General features: G+C 36.8%; 2 protein-coding genes across 2 annotated transcripts in view; one reads left to right on the top strand and one right to left on the bottom strand.

Annotated features, from left to right (window-relative positions):
* The first annotated feature begins 750 nt into the window (after positions 1–750).
* Positions 751–25330, top strand: part of LOC115452390 (igLON family member 5) — a 107641-nt gene continuing 83061 nt past the window's right edge. The window contains exons 1-2 of the mRNA XM_037436390.1: positions 751–952; positions 9147–9178. The gene's annotated coding sequence lies outside the window, so the exon portion shown is untranslated. The remainder of the gene's footprint in view (positions 953–9146; positions 9179–25330) is intronic.
* Positions 20994–23938, bottom strand: LOC115452835. Its single transcript, XM_030181445.2, has 3 exons — positions 23782–23938; positions 21583–21702; positions 20994–21213 (listed from the first exon to the last, which is right to left on the bottom strand). The coding sequence occupies exons 1-3, from the start codon at positions 23807–23809 to the stop codon at positions 21056–21058; spliced, it is 306 nt and encodes a 101-aa protein (XP_030037305.1). The 5' UTR covers positions 23810–23938; the 3' UTR covers positions 20994–21055.

Here is a 25330-nt window from a genome sequence, read left to right as displayed (position 1 = left end):
ACTGCATGCGCGGTACGAGAGCGCTCTGGGTTCGAATCCCCGGTCAAAGTGATATTTGAGTTTACTGCTCAGTGTTATCCCGAAGTCTGGAATTTGAGCCCGATATGGCGATAGACACGCCTCCTATCACATCATGGGACGGAAAAGTAGGTGCCCTGGTTGCGCCTCTGCATACCCTTTCGGGGATAAATGCGTGATGTGTATTTTTTGCTTAATGTTACACTTAACAAAAGCCCGCAGCTTTTGAAACGTCAGGAAAAACAAACGCGAAACCCTAAAACTAATTTTATTACGAAATAAATTAATATTTATTTGACATTAAGAAGTGATAGCCTAGTTGGGTGCGGAACGGACTGCCGAGACGAATGTCGGCAGGTTTAAATCAGAAAGGCACACACCTCTGACTTTTCTAAAATGATATATATTCTTTATGAATTATTGCTTTCTTTAGCGGTGAAGGATAACATTACGAAGAGACCTGCATACCTGAAAAATACTCTATACGAATTTTGAGGTTGCGTGAAGTCTACCAATCCACACTACAGCGTGGTGGACTAAGACCCAATCCGTCTCAGTAGTAGAGAAGTCCTGTGCCCAGTAATGGGAGAGTATACAAATACAGAGCCGATATTATTATTATATTAGACATTAAAACCAAAAGAAAGAGACAGATATACTCAACTCATCGTATCCAACTTTCGTGCATCCATGAGCGTTGATCGAACGGTACGCCATCGCACTGTAGGCGCGCGCACTCCCTTCAAACACCTCGCTTTTCCACAGAAAAACACATAAAACTGTGAAAAATATCACAAAAAACCATTAACTAACAACCATTAGTGTTATAACAGTGAAAAAATTACACAAACCATGTGATTTTAGTGTTTAAAACATTCCTTCATAATCCAACATGGCTGATGAGTGTAAAGTGAAATTGTTCTAAGGAATTGAGGTATGGAGCTTGAATAATAAAAAATATAGTTTTGTTACACGTTCATTATATTTAATATATTTTCTAAAGTAAGGTGATAAAGCTAGATTAACTTTAGGGCCTCTAGATTTATTTTTTATAAAGGGCGTTCACTATGTTATACTGGAAGATATCTGCTATAGAATTTCGAAGGTGTGTGAAGTCTGTCCGTCACATTACTAAGGTCTAAATCCTCTCAGTAAAGGCCTGTGCAAAGAGGGACAGTATACATGGGTGATATTATATAGGGTGTAACGCCTTGTATTTTACTGGTTACTGTCATACGTGAGTCTGCCTGGGTACCACCGCAATGTCTATTTCTGCCGTCAAGCAGTGTGTAGTCACAGTTAGAAGAACATTGTAGCCAGTGTAACTGGACATAAGACTTAACATCTCATGTCTCAGGATGGCGAGCGCAGTGGAATACCAAACACTTTGTGATTCAAGGAGTTGGTGTTTCTACTGTTTATAGGTATCGCTTACCATCAGAACGGCAAGCTCGTCTCGTCATTCAAAGCAATAAAAAATAAGATCGACTGTCCAACCGCAGTCGATAGAGGACCTCGACGTGCATTGATTTAACTTCCATGTATATTGATCAGAAATGTTAGTTCAACTTATTTAGACTTGTGTAGATTTTTTGTAAAAGTCAACCTACCAATAAAGTAGTTAAAGCGAAGTATTTGGGTCTTCAGTGGCGAAAGATGAAGAAGATGAAATTTTTCGAACGGGAACGACACAACACATATGCATATTTTTTTTTCCCTTTTTGTAAGAACCAGATTCTTAGCAGTAAATTACAATCTAGTCTATAAGACGAATAAGCAATACAATTCTAACATAATTTTCTAGGTATAAGTGTACTAAGAGGCGATAGCCTAGTTGGTTGTGGAACGGACTGCCGAGACGAATGTCCGCAGGTTCAAAACCCAACACACCTCTGACTTTTCTAAAATCATGTGTGTATTCTTTGTGAATTATCGCTTGTTTCAACGGTGAAGGAAAACATCGTGAGGAAACCTTGCATACCTGAGAAATTCTCTATAGGAATTTTTGAGGCTGTGTGAAGTCTACCTGCACTACAGCGTGGTGGACTAATGCCTAATCCCTCTCAGTGGTAGAGGAGGCCTGTGCCCAACAGTGGGACAGTATATAGTACAGGGCTGATATTATTATTATATTCTACATAAAGAGAAGCAGGAATCGTATATGCACCCTTTGCCACTAGTTTACATTTGTGGTTTTTTTATTCCAACAAAATTGTAGGCCTTTCCAATGACCATGAATTAAAACCAGTGTGTTGTGTTTTAGGAAAAAAAATCATTAAGATTTTTTTTACTGTAACTATTATATTACAGCTTATTTGTGTCTTGAATTATTAGATTTTTTTCATGTTTCGTGTTTATTTTGGTAAATATTATATTCAGTCCTCGAAAGTAGTGTATAGATATGTTATTATTGACTTTAGTGCCTTACTAGCGTAGTTGTAGTACACGATACGCGTACGACTACCACGCTGAGGTCTTGGGTTAACCTCTGTCTACCCCACACCGGCATACCAACCAAATCCCGCGGTGGCTTTCGACGCATACGGTACAGGCCCGGGGTATCTATTATCACTACCTAGTATAAAACAAAGTCGCTTTCTCTGTCCCTATATATGTATGCTTAAATCTTTAAAACTACGCAACGGATTTTGATGCGTTTTTTTTTAATAGATAGAGTGATTCAAGAGGAAGGTTTATATGTATAATAATAACATCCATTAAATAGTCAGCATTGCACCCGTGCGAAGCCGGGGCGCGTCGCTAGTCATATATAAATTGAAAATGCAACTATGTTCGTTTACGTGAGTAACAAATTATTTTATTTTATTACATGGATGCGGCGATAGCCTAGTTGGTTGTGGAACGGACTGCCGAGACGAATGTCCGCAGGTTTAAACCCCAAGGGCAAACACCTCAGAATTTTCTAAAAAAAAAATTATGTGTGTATTCTTTGTGAATTATCGCTTGCTTTAATGGTGAAGGAAAACATCGCGAGGAAACGCATACCTGAGAAATTCTCTATTAGGAATTTTTGAGGGTGTGTGAAGTCTACCCGCACTAGGCCAGCGTGGTGGAATAAGGCCTAATTCCTCTCAGTAGTAGAGGAGGCCCGTGCCCAACAGTGGGACAGTATATAATACAGGGCTGATATTATTAAAAAAAAAAGGTCGCAAACACAAATTCCTTTCTTTGACGATTCCCACAAATTAACAGTTTTTGAATAGGTCATTATTTTATTATAAGAGCGGTATATGCATCTTTCTTTAATTCACTTCGCTTAACATCGTGCAGACATTACCAAGCCCCAATAAAACAACATAGGTCATAAAAAATTGGCTAAAAAGGAGCACTCTGATAGATAAAACCGCTCCTGGATAGCACGTTACATTTTTTTTAATAACATGGCACATTAACCATTAAAGGTTCGCGATCTATAGTCAAAGAGATAGAAGACGTGATTGTATCTATTTATACACGAACATTTTGACATTGCGTTACTAAATGAAACCAAATACTCGTCTTCACCTTTGCTGACATTGCGCCAAAAATCATTCATTAATAAAGAATATTTTCAACAAAAATCCGGATTTTAATTTTCTGACTATTTGATCATTTTTTAGTTTAATACGAATATGGCGTGCGTAAGTGTATTTCTGACTGAAAGTATGATGTTGCTGCGACGAATTCTCTTAGAGTAGTAGTAGTAGTATTAGGGCGCGTAAAATTAAAATTACTTTTTATTAATATTTATTTTGCTCGAAACTTACACTTTTTTTACATCTACGGCTCAAGTAACTTATTGTAGTGTTATTAAAGTAGATAAGTATGTGGTTTCATTTAGTAACGCGATGTCAAAATGACTCTATATATATGTTATAAAACAAAGTCACCAAAAGCTGTCCATGTAATCGATTTTCTCACAATCTACTAATTTTTATACGGTTTTTACTAAGATAGTACAATTCTTGAGGAACGTTTAGGTTAGTACATTACGGTTTTATGTAAGTAGAAATATAACGCTTACTGTTGGTCTCTGCATCAGTCTGAATGTGATATACTCAAACTGTAAACGTATTTCGATGAAATTTGGTATGGAGATTGAGATCTTAAGGATATAGGGTTTTTATTTATACAGTATTTATTTATTTCAACTTTATATACAGTAAATGTATACAGGTGGACTCAATGCCTGAGGCATTTTCTAACAGTCAACCTTTGATGCAGAGATGAGACAATGTGGGTGTAAGTATATAAAAATAAATAAGACAATAGATATCACTACATAGTAGAAAACAAAGTGGCTTTCTCTGTCCCTATGTGTGCTTAAATCTTTAAAACTACGCAACGGATTTTGATGCGGTTTTTTTAATAGAGTGATTCAAGAGGAAGGTTTATATGTATAATAATATTATCTATACTATTATATAAAGCTGAAGAGTTTGTTTGTTTGTTTGTTTGTTTGTTTGTTTGTTTGTTTGTTTGTTTGTTTGAACGCGCTAATCTCAGGAACTACCGATCCAAACTGAAAAATTCTTTTTGCGTTGGATAGCCCTTTGTTCGTGGAGTGCTATAGGCTATATATCATAACGCTATACCCAATAGGAGCGGAGCAGTAATGGCTGATCTCAGGAACTACCGGTCCGAACTGAAAAATTCTTTTTGCGTTGGATAGCCCTTTGTTCGTGGAGTGCTATAGGCTATATATCATCACGCTATACCTAATAGGAGCGGAGCAGTCATGGCTAATCTCAGGAACTACCGATTCGAACTGAAAAATTCTTTTTGTGTTGAATAGCCCTTTGTTTGTGGAGTGCTCTTAGTTATATATCATCACGCTATGACCAATAGGAACGGAGCAATAATGAAACATGTTGCAAAAACGGGGACAATTTATTAGTTTTGAGAGCTTCCGTTGCGTGCGCTGCGTAAACGGTTAAAGTTATGCAACAATGATGTATAACGGGATTGTTCCTCTTAAAAAGTTCTAAAAATATATTATAAAACAAAGTCCCCCGCTGCATCTGTCTGCCTGAACGTGTTGAACTCAAAAACTACCCAACGTATTAAGATGAAATTTGGTATGGAGACAGTTTGAGACCCCGGGAAGAACATAGGGTCCCGGGAAACTACTACTTTTATAACGGAAAACTTTAGCCTGAAAAACTTTATAACGCGGGCGGAGCCGCGGGCAAAAGCTAGTGTATAATAACATGCATTAAATAGTAGACAAATACTGTTATTTTGTTATGTTATACCCGTGCGAAGCCAGAGCGGGCCGCTATGTTTTTATATACAACGTTCACAGTTTTTCTGTAGTGTATTTAGTATCAGCATTGCACCCGTGCGAAGCCAGGGCGGGTCGCTAGTATACTATAAAATATATACTTGATATAAAATAAAATAATTTCCGGAGACTTGAGAATCTGCTACACTATTGGCGAGGAGCATCCGAACTTTACATTTGAAAGTGAACCTGTTAGTAGACGTCCTGATTTCCAGGGCTTTATCTCTGGACATTATATATCGGGACTTTTATCAAGGTAAACTTGCAGATGGGCAAAGCCGCGAGCTAAAACTAGTGTAGAGATAAATGTCGTACACAATCTTTATCACAGCTAATGACATTTGGCATAAGCTTTTGAACCCCACCCTTCGTTTTGAGATGTATTTGTCAAAATCTATTTAAGTTATGGAGGGGTGGCGTGCTCCCCAATAACAAACTTTAAAGCCAGTGTTTTAAGTTTCAAATCGATTGTCAAAGGTTATTGGATATGATATTGAAAATTTAAATGAAAGATTTTAGATAAGTGTATTGATTTTGTTTGGGAGTGTTTTTAGACTGAGAGCTGATGGACATTAAATGTTTGAGAACAATTTTTTTTTTAATTAAACTATTTTACGGATTTTATCTCGGTTTGAATATTTTTCTCCCGACGTTTCGAAGACTTTGCAGCCTTCATGGTCACGGGGAGGACTGAGGTGTTGTTCACCCGCAAAGTCAGTTACAATATCTACCTACATTTTATAAATATACAACTTTTTTTAATTTTTAGCTTTTATCCGATTTACGCAGAATATTTAAACAGAACAGCTAATAATTTTAAAAAGTTGTAAAATCCGTAAAATTATTTAAATTAAATGTCTAACATTCGCGTAAACATAAGAAATCATTATTTAAAATTTTGTTGAAATTTTTTTCTGGTTATATCTGATTACCATACAGATTTAGCTGTTTTTGTAAGTCTTAGGCGATGTTTAAGTTTAACAAATGACATACGAAAACCTCAAGGAAAGGACGTATATTTTATAATTTTTAAATATAACTTTGGAAACATTTAACAAAAGGTGCGAGTCGGTTAAATGCATGACTTTTAATTCTTAAATTCTTTTTTTTATTGCTTTGAATGACGAGACGAGCTTGCCGTTCGCCTAATGGTAAGCGATACCTATAAACTTTAGAAACACTAACATTTTAAATTACAAAGTGTTTAGTATTCCACTGCGCTCGCCATCCTGAGACATGAAATGTTAAGTCTTATTATGTCCAGTAGTTTGGCTATAATGTTCAAACCGAAACACAACAGTGACTACACACTGCTTGACAGAAATAGACATTGCGGTGGTGCCTACCCAGACTCTCACATATTGTATTGGATAGGTATCTGATAGGCTATAGCGCACTTCCAGGAACGGTTTCACGCAGCTATCTTAGTGCAACAAGATACCTCGCCATCCTGTATGCGCCGAAGAAGGCCGCCTGTTTTGGTTGGTATGCCGGTGGTATATAAGGGTTAGGGACTCGGTCCAATGCTCGCTCGGATGCTATACTCCCAAGTAACATTGGGCCGTAAGACCGATGAAGCCAACACAACCGTTCCACTCAACCCTTAGAGATAGCAATAAAGCAGTTTATCCCCGCGATAACAAGACTATCGCGCCCTAAACTTCGCTACCTATACAGGGTCGTGTTGACATTGCGTTACTAAATGAAACCCCATACTCGTCTTCACCTTTGCTGACATTGTGCCAAAAATCATCCATTAATAACGAATATTTTCACCAAAATTCCTGGTGTCAGTTTTCTGTTTTTTTATCATTTTGTAGTTTAATGTGAATATGGCGTGTGTGAGTGTATTTCTGACTGAAAGTATGATGTTGCTGCGACGAATTATCTCAGAGTAGTAGTAGTGGTATTCGGGCGCGTAAAATTAAAATTATTTTTATTAATATTCATCTTGATCGAAACTTACACTTTTTATTTTACATCTATGACTCAAGTAACTTATTGTAAAGTGTTATTTCCAAGTTGATAAGTATATGGCTCCACTTAGTAACGCAATGTCAAAATGACTAAGTATAAGACCTCAAATTTGACTCCTATATAAATCTTTTAAGAGAAAATTAGTTTTGGACATGTCAAAGTCGCTATCCGTTTATGCATCCCGTGGGACCCCGCGTCGGGAAATTCAATCAGTGAAGTCCCTCGTTTGAGGGCTGATAGTATTCTAAAAGCATTTTATTGGTTGGTGAAGTAACTTCATATACTCACACCTTCAAACTTAAAAGGTAGGCAGAGCCGCAACTAAAATACTTTATGTCGTATTCTATGCCATATACAAAAAAGTGGCGATAGCCTAGTTGGTTGTGGAACGGACTGCCGAGACGAATGTTTGCAGATTCAAATCCAAAGGGCACATACCTCTGACTTTTCTAAAATTATGTGTATATTCTTTGTCAATTATCGGTTGTTTTAACAGTGAAGGAAAACATCGTGAGGAAACCTGCATACCTGAAAAGTTCTCTATAGGAATTTGGAGGGTGTGTGAAGTCTGCTCGCACTACAGCGTGGTGGACTAAGGCCTAATCCCTCTCAGTAGTAGAGGAGGCCGTGCAGCAGTGGGACAGTATATAATACAGGGCTGATATTATTATATTATAATACTCTTTTCTGTTATATATAAAATAATAAACTAAGGAAACTAACTTAATACGCCACTGAGGAGATCTAAATTAACTTCTGTTTATAAATTTATTTACTAAGTGTTTCTCATGGCTATATTCAGGCCAGGAGTAAGAATCCTGTTGTACTTTTGGGGTATAGAATTAACGTAATAGGGTAATCTGAATTCTTTTTACCCGAATAACAGCCACGGCAGTCAATCTCAACAGAGATCAGCAGGAGATATTATAGTACACGAGTGTGTGCAATACACAAGCACTCTCTGTTCCTTCTCATAGTCCGGTGAGACGACATGACCGGAGAGAGATCAGGACCAACGGCCTTACGTGCTTGGCACAGGGGTATAATACCGCCAACGTCCTGCCTTCGAACTGCGACTGAATAATTTTAAGATGGAAAAACCCAGTCACAATTTTGGCTCGACCCGGGATTCGTACCCAGGACCTCAGCGCGGTAGTTCGTACTCGTACCGCGTATGCATTACAACTACTACACCAACGTTAAATCCTTAGTCTCTCTTCCCTATCTCCAAACATTTAATTAAGCCCGTCCCACGCCGTACAGGCCTCGTTTCCTTTTAGCCAGTGTAACTAATGGACATAATAAGACTTATGTCATGTGTCAGGATGGCGAGCGCAGTGGAATAGCAAACACTTTGTAATTCAATTAGTGTTTCTACTGTTTATAGGTATCGCTTACCATCAGGCGAACGGCAAGCTCGTCTCGTCATTTAAAGCAATAAAAAAAAATACGATTCCAATTGCTATAACCTAGTACTGCTAGTTCCCTGTCATTGTATCTGTTTTGTTTTGGCTCAGCAATTTATTCTCACTGCATTTGAAGTTAAGTGTACTGGGGTCCAAGGAAAATGTTGATTGGCGAAGGACCTTAACCCAAGTGCGGCGCCAAGGTGGGCAGGGAGGGGTAGCTCCCCCCCTCCCCCGAGGTTCTAAAACTCGAATGGATTTACCAATTCCCTACCTAATATTCTGTACGCTCAACTACGCCTTGCTCTATGTTATTGTTAAAGTGGAAGGGAGGGGGGGGGGGGCGGAGAGGAACATGTGCTCTCGACTTTACCTACAATGCATATGCTATATGCTTTTCTCATTCTCCATACTAAGTAGACACGGAAAACGAAATATTACATGTTATATTTTGATTTCAGATTTGTTCGAGAAACTTTTCGACTAATAAAAGGTAAGATTATCTTTTTATACACGATTAATATTTGTATACAAATCTAAAACACCTAAATTTGATTTTGATGTAAACAATCACTTAACAATACAAAAATAATAATAACAATGAAAACTCATGCGGAATTGATAGATCAAGCTCACCGCCCGTACGGAGCGAGCGGGACGTGTGCGGGGCCGCGGGGTGAGGAAGGGTGTGCTTGTAACTGGTTGTAATAGTAGGTATCAGGGAGCGACCGACATGCGCCGAATTATTATTAATACAAAAACAACCAACTTGACGAAATTTTAATATGATTTTTGGATAAGATATAACATATGTAAAAAAATTGTGAAGTGGATTGTGCTAATGATTGTCGACAAATTAATTTCATACTAAAAATAATATAATATCCACCACTGTTAGGCAAGAAAATTGAGTAATAATTGAGGCTCAGCACAGTGCAATATATGCTATGGCACGGGCCTCCTCTACTACTGAGAGGGATTAGGCCTTAGTCCATCACGCTGGCCTAGTGCGGGTTGGTAGACTTCACATACCCTCGAATTTCCTATACAGAACTTCTCAGGTATGCAGGTATCCACACGATCTTTTTCTTCACCATAGCAAGCGATAATTCACAAAGAATACACACATAACTTCAGAAAAGTCAGATGTATGTGCCCTTGGTTTTGAATCTGCAGACATTCGTCTCAGCAGTCCGTTCCACACCCAAACGGACGTGACGTAACGTAACGGTGAAGGGAAACATCGAGAGGAAACCTGCATGCCTGAGGAGTTCTCTATAGGAATTTTGAGGGTGTATGAAGTCTACCCGCACTACAGCGCGGTGAACTAAGGCCTAATCCCTCTCAGTAGTAGAGGAGGCCCGTGCAGCAGTGGGACAGTATATAATACAGGGCTGATATTATTATATATTATTATAACCCAAACCATATGACAATTGACGCCTCACGCCTTGTTTCTAAACAAATCTAAACAAATTACTTCGAACGATCCCTAAGGATGAAACAGTAATGGCCGGCCCACCTGGATAAAGGGTTTCCTGAGGGATTTACTGTTGATTTATCGTATATATTTCACAGTAATGTTCTGCAGTGTGAAGTTAAGACTTTTTTATTGTAGAGTTTTTGTCGTCTCTGTGAGAAACGTAGATAAATACATTCTATTAATGATTAGAATTGTTTTTTTTGCTTTGAATGACGAGACGAGCTAGCCGTTCTGATGGTAAGCGATACCTATAAACAGTAGAAACACCAACAACTTTTACAAAGTGTTTGGTATTCCACTGCGCTCGTCTGAGACATGAGATGTTAATTATTATGTCCAGTGGTTAATGGCTACTATGGCCTACAAACCGGAACACAACAGTGACTACACACTGCTTGATGCAGACATTGTGGTGGTACCTACCCAGGCGGACTCTCACATACAAGAGACCTATCAGTAATTGAGTAGAGGTTACCATTTACAAATGGTGGAATAGCTGCCTAGAATGCCTGATTTTCAGAATTCTTTATATCTGTAGTGGAGTTTTTTTGCCGTAAATCCTTACTGTGTTACCTGGTGGATAAAATTTACTTTACATTGTAAAAACAGACATAAATCAATGCTATTTTGAGTTTACATTCGCGTGATACGAAACAATATATCAATATAATACATTAGGTTTTTTGTTCGTTATGACAGGAAGTGTTGGTTTTATATCAGTGCTGCCCACAAGCAGGGACGGATTTAGGACTGATTCGGGGGGTCATACCGCCCATGTGATCAAATACTTACATGAAATGCTATTTATAAATACTTATGTTTTTTTGGCTGTTTACCAGGTTGACACTAACTTTAGCAGTTCCGCCCGCGTTTATGCCAATTCATGGATATAACTAGCCTATGATTTAGGAGTAATATAACTAACAAAATAAAAGCTCAAAATCTTTTTGAATGTTTGTTACACTGACTTTTGCACGCAGTCCCGCCTGCATTTATACTACTTCTTGGATATAACTAGCCTACGATTAAAGGTAATGTAGGTTAAGAAATAAATGTTCAAAATATATTTTTTTTACGTGAAAGGAAAAGTGTCCCCAATACACCTGATAAGTGAAGTGGGGACCAATAGAATGTCGACTGACGAGAGATGATTACTCCTCAGTCGACACAATTATGCCGGCCTCTTGGAACCGGTTATACACAGATCCCGGAACGCTACACTTACGTGACCCACTATGGCAGGTGGTCGCTATCTGTGCGGATATAAAATATATCCTACCACCAGCTAAGAAGTTTTCTGTTTATCCTATACAAATAAACATACAAAGTGGCTATGGGGAAGGTGTGGTTTGAACTGAAGGCAGATAAAAAAAGGCCTCGTGCGGTGCCTTGGAGTCCTCCAAGACACCGCTCGAAATTAACTAGTCATTAGTTAAATTATTAGATTATTTATTATGTAATATGTGTACAAATAAATTAATAATAGATACAAATAATAATTATTAAAGTCCGGAAACATGAAATATTTTTTAAATATTTAAATAATATTTATTTAACTAGACAATTCGTTATAATAAAACTTGCTTTCAATGTATTAAATACATAATGCGTTATAATAAAACTGCAAATGTATTAAATACCTTCTTTTCTATCATTAGTGTCGTTTTCTCTACAAGCAGGACAACGCGAAGGATAACAGTTTTAGAAAGATTTTTACCTTACGCCAAAGTATAACTTCTTACAAACGTTACATAAGTACACACATGTTTATAATTTTATTTATTTACTCACTTTTTATACATCAATGTGTAAAGGCGAACTGAATGCCGAAGATTTCTGAGACGATTTGCTTGACATTGCATTCTCCCAGAGGTATTTGACGTTGCAAGCAGACGACGGTAAAAACCAAAGATAAATGTGTTTGACAATGTTTTGCGCCAACGTCGGAGTAGATAAGACATAGAGAAATCGTCTACAATTTTATTTATTTTTATGATCGTTAGAGAAACAAAAAAATCACGTCACGTGACTTCTGGTAGATGTGAAACATCGTGTTCGTACAATATACCTAAGACAAGATTACAACACCTACTAAATCTATATATATAAAAATGAATCTCTATTTCCCTTGGTCACGCCATCACGCGTGAACGGCTGGACCGATTTCAATATATTTTTTTGTTGTGTTTGTTATTGTCAGGAGAAGGTTCTTATGAAAGAAGAAAAAAGTCTAAAAATTGCGCGGAAAATTAGAAAATTTAAGAAAACTTAACAATAATATTAATTTTATATAACTGGAAATTGTTTGAATTAACTGTCCGTTAATAATGTTAAGTTTTCCGTTTAACTTCTTTAATTTTTTCTTTCACAAAAACCTTCTCCTGACAATAATTAACACAAAAAAAAAGAATTAGCGAAATTGTTCGATCCGTTCACGCGTGATGCGATGACCAAGGGAAATAGAGATTAATTTTTATATATATATATAGATGTTTCACATCAAAACTTAGACTTATACGTCAAACCGTACATTGTGGTGGTGACGTCATACAACCGTCATCTTTACCACACATTTTTAATGATTATAACCACAGAACAAACTCTGAATCCGTCCTCAAATTAAAGAAAGCAATTATTCATTTTTAATTGTTGGTAAAAGCTAAATCTAACATAAAATTTGGTTATTTATGATAACTATTAAAGCTAAAAATAGGTAGTGGAAATCAGATGTGGTAGGTCAATGCTTTTCAAGGCTTCAGGGACATGTGTAGGCGTCGGTATCAATAATTATTTATTTATTTAGCACTTAATATACAAAAGTATACAGGCGGATTTAATGTTGTTGTAATTATACACGGATACCAAACAAACGAACTGTTTTATTATACGAACAAAAAACAACAAAACTTTTTAAATTTAAATTCTAAACAGCCATTATCAATGAGTAAAACAATAAACTATATTCACATGACAAAGGAAACAAAAACATTATGCCACATACATTATGTTTAACATTCTTTTAACAAATGCCATCGGCATTCTCTATCATTCAACCTTAGGGTGGTGCTGAGATAATCGTGGTACATGCATGAAAAGAAATTTTACACCTCAGGAACAATTTGTTTTTTGGATTAAAAGCATCATATATTCTTCTGTACTCCCTTTTTTTATTTCGCGGAGGTACGAGACTTCCCGCCCTCACACCCACCACTACAACTTCTGTAAGCCAGGATCAGCAGTGGCATTGTATGACACCGAGCAGTGAAGCTCGCCGAGTCTCAGGGAACACTAATGTATCATTATCCTGCAACGAAATTAATAAAATAGAAAGATAGGGAGGAGTTGGAAATATTAATTGTCCACTTCCTTCCATAGCAATGCGGGTGACAAAATCATGATCTAAGGCGTTTTAACCTCCAGGATAGGGACGTTTACAACTAGATAAGCTAGTTTTAAAGTTTCGCGGAGGTAGTGCTTTATTACTCCCGTCCAGCGTTCGTGAGTGCGGGAGAGGGGGGGGGGGGGTTGACTGAGCGGTTATGTTGGGGTCACCGTTACGAGCCGCGTTGTACTGTTGTCACTATTTCAAAAATGTGCCGTGCCCTAAGCTACTCCCGCGTATAGACCGCGGTCTATAGCATCTATTGCCAAATTAGACACTAACTTTTCGTGTCTTTTACGGCCTTTTTAATAAACCATTCCAATTTTCAATCGTACAATAAATTGTACTCTGTCTTATCCATTCACTCGTTTTGTATCATGTGCATGCTGTGACGATTCGTAATTGAAACAACATTTAGCTTTATGTTTGAAACTTTGTATTAAAGGTGTCGATGTATGTTTTGTGAGTTGTACCTTTTAATAAATAAATAAATACGATTCCGAGACTGAACCAATCACAATAACTCATTTGTAATGTCAAAAATACTTTATTCTGATTGGTCCATTTTTTATATAGACCGAAAAAAGCGATCACTCAAAATGGCGGTTAATGTTAATTAAACAAATTACACTCATTGTATACAGGGTCATGTTGACATTGCGTTACTGAATGAATCCACATACTCGTCTTCACCTTTGCTGACATTGTGCCAAAAATCATCCAATAATAACGAATATTTTCACAATAAATCCTGGTTTTAGTTTTGCGTTTTTTTTTATCATTTTGTAGTTTAATGCGAATATGGCGTTTGCAAGTGTATTTCTCACTGTAAGTATGATGTTGTCGTGACGAATTCTCTTAAAGTAGTAGTAGTGGCTTTAGGGCGCGTAAAATTAAATTACTTTTTAATAATATTTATTTTGTTCGAAACTTACACTTTTTATTTATCATCTAAGGCTCAAATAACTTATTGTAAAGTGTTATTTCCCAGTATATAAGTATGTGGTTTCATTCAGTAACGAAATGTCAAATAACCCTGCATACGTTAATTATTAAGTTTGTATTTCAACTTTCAAACTAACAAATGTTGTTTCACAAGAATTTCTTTGTTTCGCAATGACTGTTTTGGAATAGGTAATGTCGGGTAATCATATGGTTTGTTCAAACGCCATCACGGCCGCCATTACCGCGTTGTATAAGTTTTAAAAGCCGTCATATCGGTATTCGTTTTATTTATTTACGAGCGAGAAAAAGCCACGGCTTGGTTTTTTCTGCCAAAGTTTATAAAAACATTGTAGTGTGCGTAAAACAAAATGTTTGGAATCATCGATACATATGTACTACGTACTAGATCTGGCGTTCCGTATTCATTGTTTTCGACTTAAATGTACTGCAATCCGTACACCTGACTTTAGTGTGTTTTCAACATTGACAGCGTGTCGTTGTGTACGGAGTGGCGCTCATAATATAAGAACTTAAGTCTAAGTGTAAATCTGGATGCGAATAAAAAATATTAGTCAAATTATTTGTTGTTCAAGTGAATAAATAGGTTATAACGGTGACGTTTTGTTTGTTATTAAGCGACTTTAAAAAAGGAGGAGGTTCTCAATTCGACTGTGATTGTTTTTTTTATTGTGTTTGTTACACTACTCCGCCTTGTGGAAAAATTTTCAAAATTCTTTTTTTTTTCGTATGGAGATACTTCTGTGGTGGTCCTATAATTACCAAGTCAGGATCTGATGATTGGACCCTGGAGAAATCGTGGGCAACCTTCAAAATTTATAGACCCACACATCCTTTTTCGCAAATTTTATGAAGTAACTTAAGTACTTGCGTATAGAAATCATCATCGTAGGTAGCTGAGCTGATGGTGGGAGGTACAACTCCTTAACAGTAAGGAGGAACTCGAAAAGGCATCGAATGATTTAGTAAATCCATTTTATGTTTGAAAGGACGTTTACCATTTGGTCTCATGATTATTACTAACACAAAAAAGCAAAAAATAAAAACTTTTTAACAAAAAATAAAACCGCCTTCAAAAACCAAAAAATAATTTAACATTATCTATATACTGGTTATCAATTTTGGAGTCGGTGCCTCCAATTGATCACACACAGAGTGCTTTTAGAGTGAAGGATAACAACGTGAGGAAACCTGCATACTTTTGAAGTTCTTTGTATGAGTTTTGAGGGTATGTGAAGTCTGCTCGCGCTACAGCGTAGCGGACTAAGGCACCCCCTCAGTAGAGAAGGCCCAGTAGTGAGACAGTATATAATAGGAAGCTTACATTACAAGGTGAAAACTATTTTTATTTTTAGGAACTTGTCATCCCTAACTATAATACATAATTAGCCGGCAGTAGGAGAGGGGGGCTTCAAGGGGCGTCACAATTTCACTTAGGTAACGGAATTTCTGGGGAACTAAATACAAGGTGCGCCATCTAACGTCATTTAAAATAAGTAATTGATATCGATTAAATTAACAAACAACGGGCTAATGGCCGATAGATGTCATTATTAAGTTATCAATTATAATTAATAAGTTTAGCTATTATAATTATTGTCCATTGTCTGATATGTTGTAAATTTATATTTGCCTATTAAATATATTGTTTAGTATCACCGAAAACCTAAAAGGGAAGCCGGTGGGAATCGGCTTGTATGGACGCTTCGCCACTGGGGGCTTGCATTACACCGAAGACCAACCCCCCCCCCCCCCCAACGGCTTACACGCATACAACACTTACTCCTCAGCGACACACACACCAACAAAACAGAGCAAAACAAGGAGAAAAAAAAACTGCACTACGGAAAAGCCCGGGTGTATGACCACGAGTTATTAACAATCAATTTGCGAGTTCATGCAAGATTATTATCTTTACTTGCTGTGTTTATTGACGTCGGTAAACGAACAGTTCTATAGAATGACCATAACGCGACTCGTAATTCGATTTTTAATTTTGATGTTTGTGATTGGCCGAGAAACCAATGCGTCACGTGTTAGTTTATTTATCTATATATATAAAAGTGAATCCCTATTTCCCTTGGTCACGCTATCACGCGTAAACGGCTGGACCGATTTCACTCTTCTTTTTTGTTGTGTTTGTTATTGTCAGGAGAAGGTTCATATGAAAGAAAAAAATGCGCGGAAAATTTAAGAAAACTTAACGAAAATATTATTTTTATATAACTGTCAATTGTTTGAAGTAACTGTGACAGAATGCGCGCTGCAAATTCATAGTTAAGACGGGACAACGTCTGTCGGGTCAGCTAGTCAACCAATAAAACGAGATTCGTGTCGTGTTTTACTACATTCTAAGCCTGATTCTCTGTCTCTTATTTTGACAGTTCATAACAAGCACGTGATACACTTCATTGCATTTAACAATAGCGTATTTGCCTGTTTGATTTTGTACATTTTTACAGCAACAACAGCAATCAGTACAAAAAAGAAATCCTTCTGTGAAAACAACGTTAAAATTCAATAAGAAATGAGGCAGTAATTCATATTTCAAATATTGCTACGTGCAGGAGTGGGCGTGGAGTGGGGATATCGCTCCATCTCGTTCTTTCGCATGCATCGTAATTCCCGATGACGTCATATGCAAATATTTCGTCCCTATTCTGTTTTTTGCCACATACCTCTACTAGCTAATTTCAATGGCTTATAATTTTCATTTTCAGATTTCAATGATTTCTGTTTTAGAATTTATACGACGTACATCACTACATAGTATAAAACAAAGTCGCTTTCTCTGTCCCTATCTATGTATGCTTAAATCTTTAAAACTACGCAACGGATTTTGATGCGGCTTCTTTTAATAGATAGAGTGATTCAAGAGGAAGGTTTATATGTATAATAACATCCATTAAATAGTGGAGAAATATTGCACCCGTGCGAAGCCGGGGCGGGTCGCTAGTATTTTATAAAAGTTATAAATAAAAACAAGTCTAATCCCCTATGGTATACAGGACACCATTGTCAATGCAGTTACTTTAGATTTAAAAACTTAAGTTTAAACCTTTAAAAGCACCCAAAAACATTAAATTCTTAGTAAACTACACTCTGGAACATTAAAGAATTCATAAGAAACCTTTTGGAATAAATCATTGATTTCCCGATGCTGGGTTTTAATAAATTATTTGCTTTCGAAGTGGGTCCGCCTTTGGAGTTTATCGACTTTGTGTTCAGCGGGGCTTTGTCAAATGTATCTTAAACAAAGATTTTAAACAGTATAGTTATAGACCGGACATGAGGATTTATGGAAGGGGAAGATTTCCAGTCAGGCAGATGATGCGCCTGACCGGCCGCGGCCCCTCCGACGGTTCCTATTCGGAGGTGGTATATATGCTGCACGTCGCGCAAATTGTGCAAGCGAGATTCAGGATCGATGTCGCCATCTATCGTGATTGCTGTGTGATATCACTGTAGTTGTGTCACTGCATCGATACTCTTGCAGTTCCGGCGATGTTGACAAGATGGCTGTATGTGCACTAACTGTACCGCCACAAGGACCTGCTCCTAAAGTTATTACCGATTGGTAATAAGTTGTAAAATTGTGCTCCAAAACTTATTAATTGGTAATAAGTCGTCTTATTTGAAATGTCCGTGTGACAAAAACAGCGTCCTTAGATATTAATACAAAAATAACATATTAACAGAATATACTGGGACATTTTGATTGCGTTACTAAATGAAACCACATACTCGTCTTCACCTTTGCTGATATTGTGACAAAAATCATACATTAATAACGAATATTTTCGCGAAAAATCCAAGTTTTAGTTTTCTATTTTTTTAATCATTTTGTAGTTTAATATGAATATGGCGTGTGCGTTTGTATATTTCTGAGTGAAAGTATGTTGTCGCTGCGACGAATTCTCTTAGAGTAGTAGTAGTGGCATTAGGGCGCGTAAAATAAAAATTACTTTTTATTAATATTTATTTTGTTAGAAACTTACACTTTATATTTTCCATCTACGGCTCAAGTAACTTATTGTAGTGTTATTTCCAAGTAGATAACTATGTGGTTTCATTTAGAAATGCGATGTCAAAATGACCCTGTATATTAGTACAGGCATTAAGAATGTGCAAATCACAATATGGTGAAAATATGAAGTATTTTACATTGTTTTGCTATTTCACAGTAGATTGAATAACCATCGCAGGAGCGCAACATTATTGTATGACAATTTTTCTAATGTCCGCTCTATATAATCTTAGAATTCTTTGATCTTAAACCACGCTTAAGAGTCTGATTAACTTCCTCGATGGTATAGTTGTAATGCGCATGCGTACAAGTATGACCGCGCTGAGGTCCTGGGTTCTGATTTGAGGAAAAAATGATTATGACTGGGTTTTAGCATTTTAAAAATAACGCATTCGCAGCTCGGAGTCAGGAAGTTGGTGTGATACCCCCGTTGCCAAATACGTAAAGCCGTTGGTCCTGATTTCTCTCCGGTCATGTCTCACCGGACTATGAGCAGGAACAGAGAGTGCGTGTGTATTGCACACACTCGTGCACTATAATATCTCCTGCTGATCTCTCCCCGGTCATGTCTCACCGGACTATGAGAAGGAACAGAGAGTGCGTGTGTATTGCACACACTCGTGCACTATAATATCTCCTGCTGATCTCTCCCCGGTCATGTCTCACCGGACTATGAGAAGGAACAGAGAGTGCTTGTGTATTGCACACACTCGTGCACTATAATATCTCCTGCTGATCTCTCCCCGGTCATGTCTCACCGGACTATGAGAAGGAACAGAGAGTGCTTGTGTATTGCACACACTCGTGCACTATAATATCTCCTGCTGATCTCTCCCCGGTCATGTCTCACCGGACTATGAGAAGGAACAGAGAGTGCGTGTGTATTGCACACTCGTGCACTATAATATCTCCTGCTGATCTCTCCCCGGTCATGTCGTCTCACCGGACTATGAGAAGGAACAGAGAGTGCTTGTGTATTGCACACTCGTGCACTATAATATCTCCTGCTGAACTCTCTCCGGTCATGTCTCACCGGACTATGAGAAGGAACAGAGAGTGCTTGTGTATTGCACACACTCGAGCACTATAATATCTCCTGCTGATCTCTCTCCGGTCATGTCGTCTCACCGGACTGTGAGAAGGAACAGAGAGTGCTTGTGTATTGCACACACTCGTGCACTATAATATCTTTTGCGATCTCTGTTGACATTGGCCGCCGTGGCCGAAATTCGGCTAGGAAGGAATCAATCATATTTAGTAATTACTTAAACTGCTGATGGCATTTTCATTGGTTTACGTTTTACATAGATCCGTATTTACCAATTACGAGAGACGAGCTTGTCATTCACCTGATGTTAAGCGATACGACCTCCCATAAACAGTAGAAATACTATACAACTCCTTGAATTACAAAGCATTGTTTGGTATACCCCTGCGCTCGCCATCCTGAGACATGAGATATTAAGTTTTATTAAGTCCTCTGTCCGTAGTTACAATGGCTACAATGTTCTTCAAACCGGAACACAACAGTGACTACACACTGCTGCTTGACAGAAATAGACATTGCGGTGGTACCCAGGCGAACTCACATATGAGAGACCTAGCAGCAGTATATAAAAATCGAAATTAAATAGGCCCATAGTACATAATTGTATTTAGCTTCGTATAATTACTAAACAACAACCAAAAACATAATTTAAAGATAATGAACGACAAATCTATTCTCATACTTTAGCTATTAACAAACGAAACTAATTTGTTACAATTTCCTAATGTAGTGAACTTGGGCGGCCATCTTGTTTTGCCATTGTGTGCGATTTCGCGCGTAAATCATCTGTATGAAGTATTTTCTGATATTATTTTAATTGAAATGAAATACTAATTTTAATTAAAAGTTACTTCTCGATGTTTCATTTGTGTTTTTACATAGATATATTTGTATTACATACTAGATTTGGCGTTCCGAACATTCACTGTGTTCTAAATTGAACTACAATCCATTCAAACTGACTTTAGTATGGTCAATATTAACGGCTTGTGGTTGTGTACGGAGCGCTCATGATATAAGAACTCGAGTCTAAGTGTAAACCTGGATTTGAATAAAAAATACTAGTCAAATAAGTAAAATTATTTGTTCAAGCGAAAAAATAGGTTATAACAGTGACGTTTTACCATTTTAGTTCAGATTTTGAAAGAATAGTTTATATGGACGTTCATGTCTATAGAATGTAGGTACGTCAATGTGTTTTGATTATTTTTAGATGTGGATAGCAACATCTAGGAAAGACGCGCCATGTGCTTATTGAATTGGACAAAGAAATAATAATTATTCTTATAAACTGTTTTGACGTATCATAAGTGCAACTATGTTCGCCTACGTGATAAATAAAGAAAAAAATAACGACATTGGCTGAAGGAACTAAACGCCAAAGCCACAAAAGAAAAAAAAATCCTTTTTAAAAAGGTCGATTTTACGTTCCGTTCCACTCTTTATTCTTCATAACATAAAATAAATTTAAACAGATATTTCTCCGCTAAGGAAAGAGTCAGCTAATGCACCTGGAATAGAGAAGATCCTGGTGAGAACACGTTTCGTCTTCTTCCGAGGAGTAGGGACAGGGTCAACGGGCCTGGGTGGTGGAATCTCTGGTTCTTCTTTAATTCCTGGACTGTCTGGAAATCAGAAAAGGAAAACCGGATTTTAATGAAAATGTTATTCATGGAGAAACCGAACTGCCAAGACGGATGTCCGCAGGTTCAAATCCCAAGAGCACACACTTCTGATTTTTCTAAAAAAATATGTGTAATCTCCCCAGTCAAGTCTTCCGTGGACCGCTCCACTGGCACCACTTTGGGAATTGTTGTGTTCATGGCCACTTTATGGCCAATGAAAAGTAAATAGATGTTTGATTCAAGTGTATCATTGTAATAAGAGAATATTATATGAAAATGAACATATAATTTCATTTACAATTAATATATAATAGGAATCAATGATTTATTAACGCAATGTCAATATGACTTTATACTCAGATCACTCACCAGGTTTCATCACAAAAGGTTGTTGGTTGTAATAATCTTGTTGGTAATAGTTCTGGCATGGATAGGGAGCTTGGTATGGCATGCAGTAGTACCCATCATATGGCTTACACAGAGCTCCACCTATGAATGAAAAGACAATGCTTTTTATAGCTTTGAATGACGAGACGAGCTTGCCGTTCTGATGATAAGCGATACCTATAAACAGTAGAAACACCAACAATTTTTACAAAGTGTTTGGTATTCCACTGCGCTCGTCTGAGACATGAGATGTTAATTATTATGTCCTGTAGTTACACTGGCTACAATGTTCAAACCGGAACACAAGTGAGTACACACTGCTTGGTAGAAATACACATTGCCGTGGTACCTTCCCCTATGGACTCTCATATACGAAAGACTTACCACCAGTTTTTATTTCTTATGTTTACGCGAATGTTAGACATTATAATAATATTTACGGATTTTATCTACCCCGTGACCATGAAAGCTGCAAAGTCAAAACGTCTGGAGAAAATCCTACTAATATTATAAATGCGAAAGTTTGTGAGGATGGATGTATGTTTGTTCCTCTTTCACGAAAAAACTACTGAACGGACTTGGATGAAACTTTACAGTAATATTGGTTATAAATCAGAATAACACATAGGCTAAAATTTATAATGATTTTGTGTAATTTGGTCATAATATAACGATACATATCAAGTAAGTCGGAAAAAAAATATCCCGGAAAATTGCTTCACGCAAAAGCTAGTAATAATAAAAATAACCGCAATAAAATCCGTAAATAGTTGTATATCAATGAAAAGACCAATTACATTAACCAATGGGTGCATTTTCGTAGGAAATATAATTGTCCGAACACACTATATTAAATTAAAATGTAGTTCGGAAAATGCTGCAAAAAGTAATAATAATAATATCAGCCCTGTGTTATATACTTGCCCACTGCTGAGCACGGGCCTCCTTTACTACTGAGAGGGATTAGGCCTTAAGTCCACCACGTTGGCCCAGTGCGGATTGGTAGACTTCACACACCTTCGAAATTCCTATAGAGAACTTCTGAGATGTGCAGGTTTCCTCACTATGTTTTAAAGCGAACGATAAATTCACAAAGAATACACACATGATTTTTTAGAAAAGTCAGAGGTGTGTGCCCTTGGGATTTGAACCTGCGGACATTCGTCTCGGCAGTCCGTTCCACACCCAACTAGGCTATCGCCGCTTATAAATTGCAAAAAGTAATACGCTAGTATATTATAATATATATTTTTTTTTACAAAAACGTAAAAGTGCTCCTACTGCACCTAATGGTGAGTGGAGTTGTATCCAATAGAATATCAACGGACGAAATATCATTACTCCTTGGCTCGAAGACACGTGGGCCACTATAAGTTTTAACAGCTTGTGTACGGTCGCTATCACGGATATAAAATATATCCTACCACGATTAACCAATGGATGAATTTATTACGAAATATTACCGTCCGAATGCAGTACAATAGACTTAATTTGTATATTGGGAAATGCTATCAAATCAAATCAATTTATTTTACATAAAACATGGTATAAATTATGATGTTAAATATCTTACATGTGCAACATGTTTCACCGTTTCAACGGTATGCAAAATTATATACGTACTTATAATTAGAGAACGTAGTTAGGCAAATTACCTATTATTAATATATCTATTCCCTTTTAGGTGTAGTTTACTCATACAAATTACATGATTTTCTATACATAATATTATTATATTATATCTAACTATAAAACCCATGTTTATCTGGGGGTTACTATTATATTACTATATATCTTTACATGCCAAAAATTCTTTAATTGTATAGAAACATTTAGCTATGAGCCATTTCTTTAATCTATTAATAAATAAGCTACAAAAACTAGTACGCTGGTATAAACTAAATGAGACTTAAATGTAGATTATAAAACTCTATCAGCTTCAAAAGCAGATGCTATTGCTTCTTTAAAATTCACACTTGTGTAATGCGTCCATTGTATTATATTGATGTCCGCAGTGCTTTGGCAGTATTTGAAATACTGTAAATCGTAATTGAAATACAAATCGTTTTCGTTCATTAATTTCTTTATTCAATCACTCATTCATTCACTCACTCATTCACTCATTCATTCATTTACTCACTCACTCATTCATTCATTAAAAGCCAGTTAAAATAGCCTTACCAATTAAAAATAATGTCAGAAAATACATGACTTTTCCAAACGAATTGCTTATAGTAGTAATAATTAATAATTTCAAGTGAATTTATACATTGGACACTAACTATTCATCGTGACTTCGTTTAAGTGAAATAATTATTTTAACTCTGCTTAAACTGACAACTTTACTATCATTTCCTGGTAGTGTCTCTGCAATTTGACGTCAGCGCGATATCTTAGTCACGCCATACACGGCATTTAATGTATAATAATATCAACCCTGTATTATATACTGTCCTACTGCTGGTCACGGGCCTCCTCAACTACTGAGAGGGATTAGCCGTTAGTTCACCACGAAATAGTGCGGATTGGTAGACTTCACGCACCCTCAAAACTCCTATAGATAACTTCTCAGGTATGCAGGTTTCCTTACGATGTTTTCCTTCACCGTTAAGCGATAATTCACAAAGATTACACACATAATTTTAGAAAAGTCAAAGGTGTGTTTGGATTTTGAACATGCGGATATTCGTCTCGGCAGTCCGTTCCACAACCAACTAGGCTATCGTCCCTTATCATTTTTGCATATTAGCACCTATATTTTTGTCGGGTACTCTTGAAAAATTCGGATTCCACTGATACGGACAGACATTGCATTAAACAATTAATTATAAGATTTACTTCTTCATACATAAATATTATTTTAATTCTTGACATGAATCATGCTCGATTAGTAATCAAAAGTAAGCATTATACATTTTCAAGGTTACTTTGTATTTTGAAAACAAATTTTCCTACTCTATACGGTGCAATTTGATCAAATTGTTATATGAAATGAAATAATTTATTTGAACCTGTAAAATGTTATACATTATTTAGATTCCGTTAACTCTACCACCAGTTCGTGCAGTTCTCACCAGAGAACGGGCAAGAACTCTGCTGTTGATCTTTTCGAAATCTGTTCAGGGTATAAATTACAGTACATATAGAGAAAAAAATACAATTGTTTTTTTTTTATTGTTGTTTAGAGCAGTTTCATTTATCACTGTATTTTTTTTTATGTTTCGTACCTCAAAAAGAACCCTTTTAGGATCATTTTGTTGTACATCTGTTTGTCTGTTTATCAAGACTATTTTCCTCCTCTTTCCTCATTGTGGTATTAAATAGAAATTTATATTATACTAGCTGACCCGACAGACGTTGTCCCGTCTTAACTATGTATGCACGCGCGCATTCTGTCGATCGCTGACAGTTGTTTCAAACCTCTGACAGTTATGTAAAATTAATATTGTCGTTAAGTTTGCTTAGATTTTTAAATATTCCGCGCAATTTTTTGACTTGTTTTCATGCATACGAAAAAAGAAATCTTTTGAACGGATTATTATACGGTTTTTTTCTAAAAGTTAATGCAATTCTTGAGGAAGGTTTAGGTTATACATTACGGTTGTATGTAAATTGACTGAAATATAACAATTACTGTTAAAGAGGGTTGTAAAAAATCTTTTGGGTCGGGATTTACGTGGTAAAAACTTTGTTACTCTGATTTCCACGCGAGCGAGGCAGCGAGCTCTGC

The sequence above is a fragment of the Manduca sexta genome, chromosome 1, assembly GCF_014839805.1.
Source record: "Manduca sexta isolate Smith_Timp_Sample1 chromosome 1, JHU_Msex_v1.0, whole genome shotgun sequence".
Lineage (NCBI taxonomy): Eukaryota > Metazoa > Arthropoda > Insecta > Lepidoptera > Sphingidae > Manduca > Manduca sexta.
The sequence above is the reverse complement of the archived record's forward strand: the minus strand, read 5'-3'. Positions and strand labels throughout refer to the sequence as shown.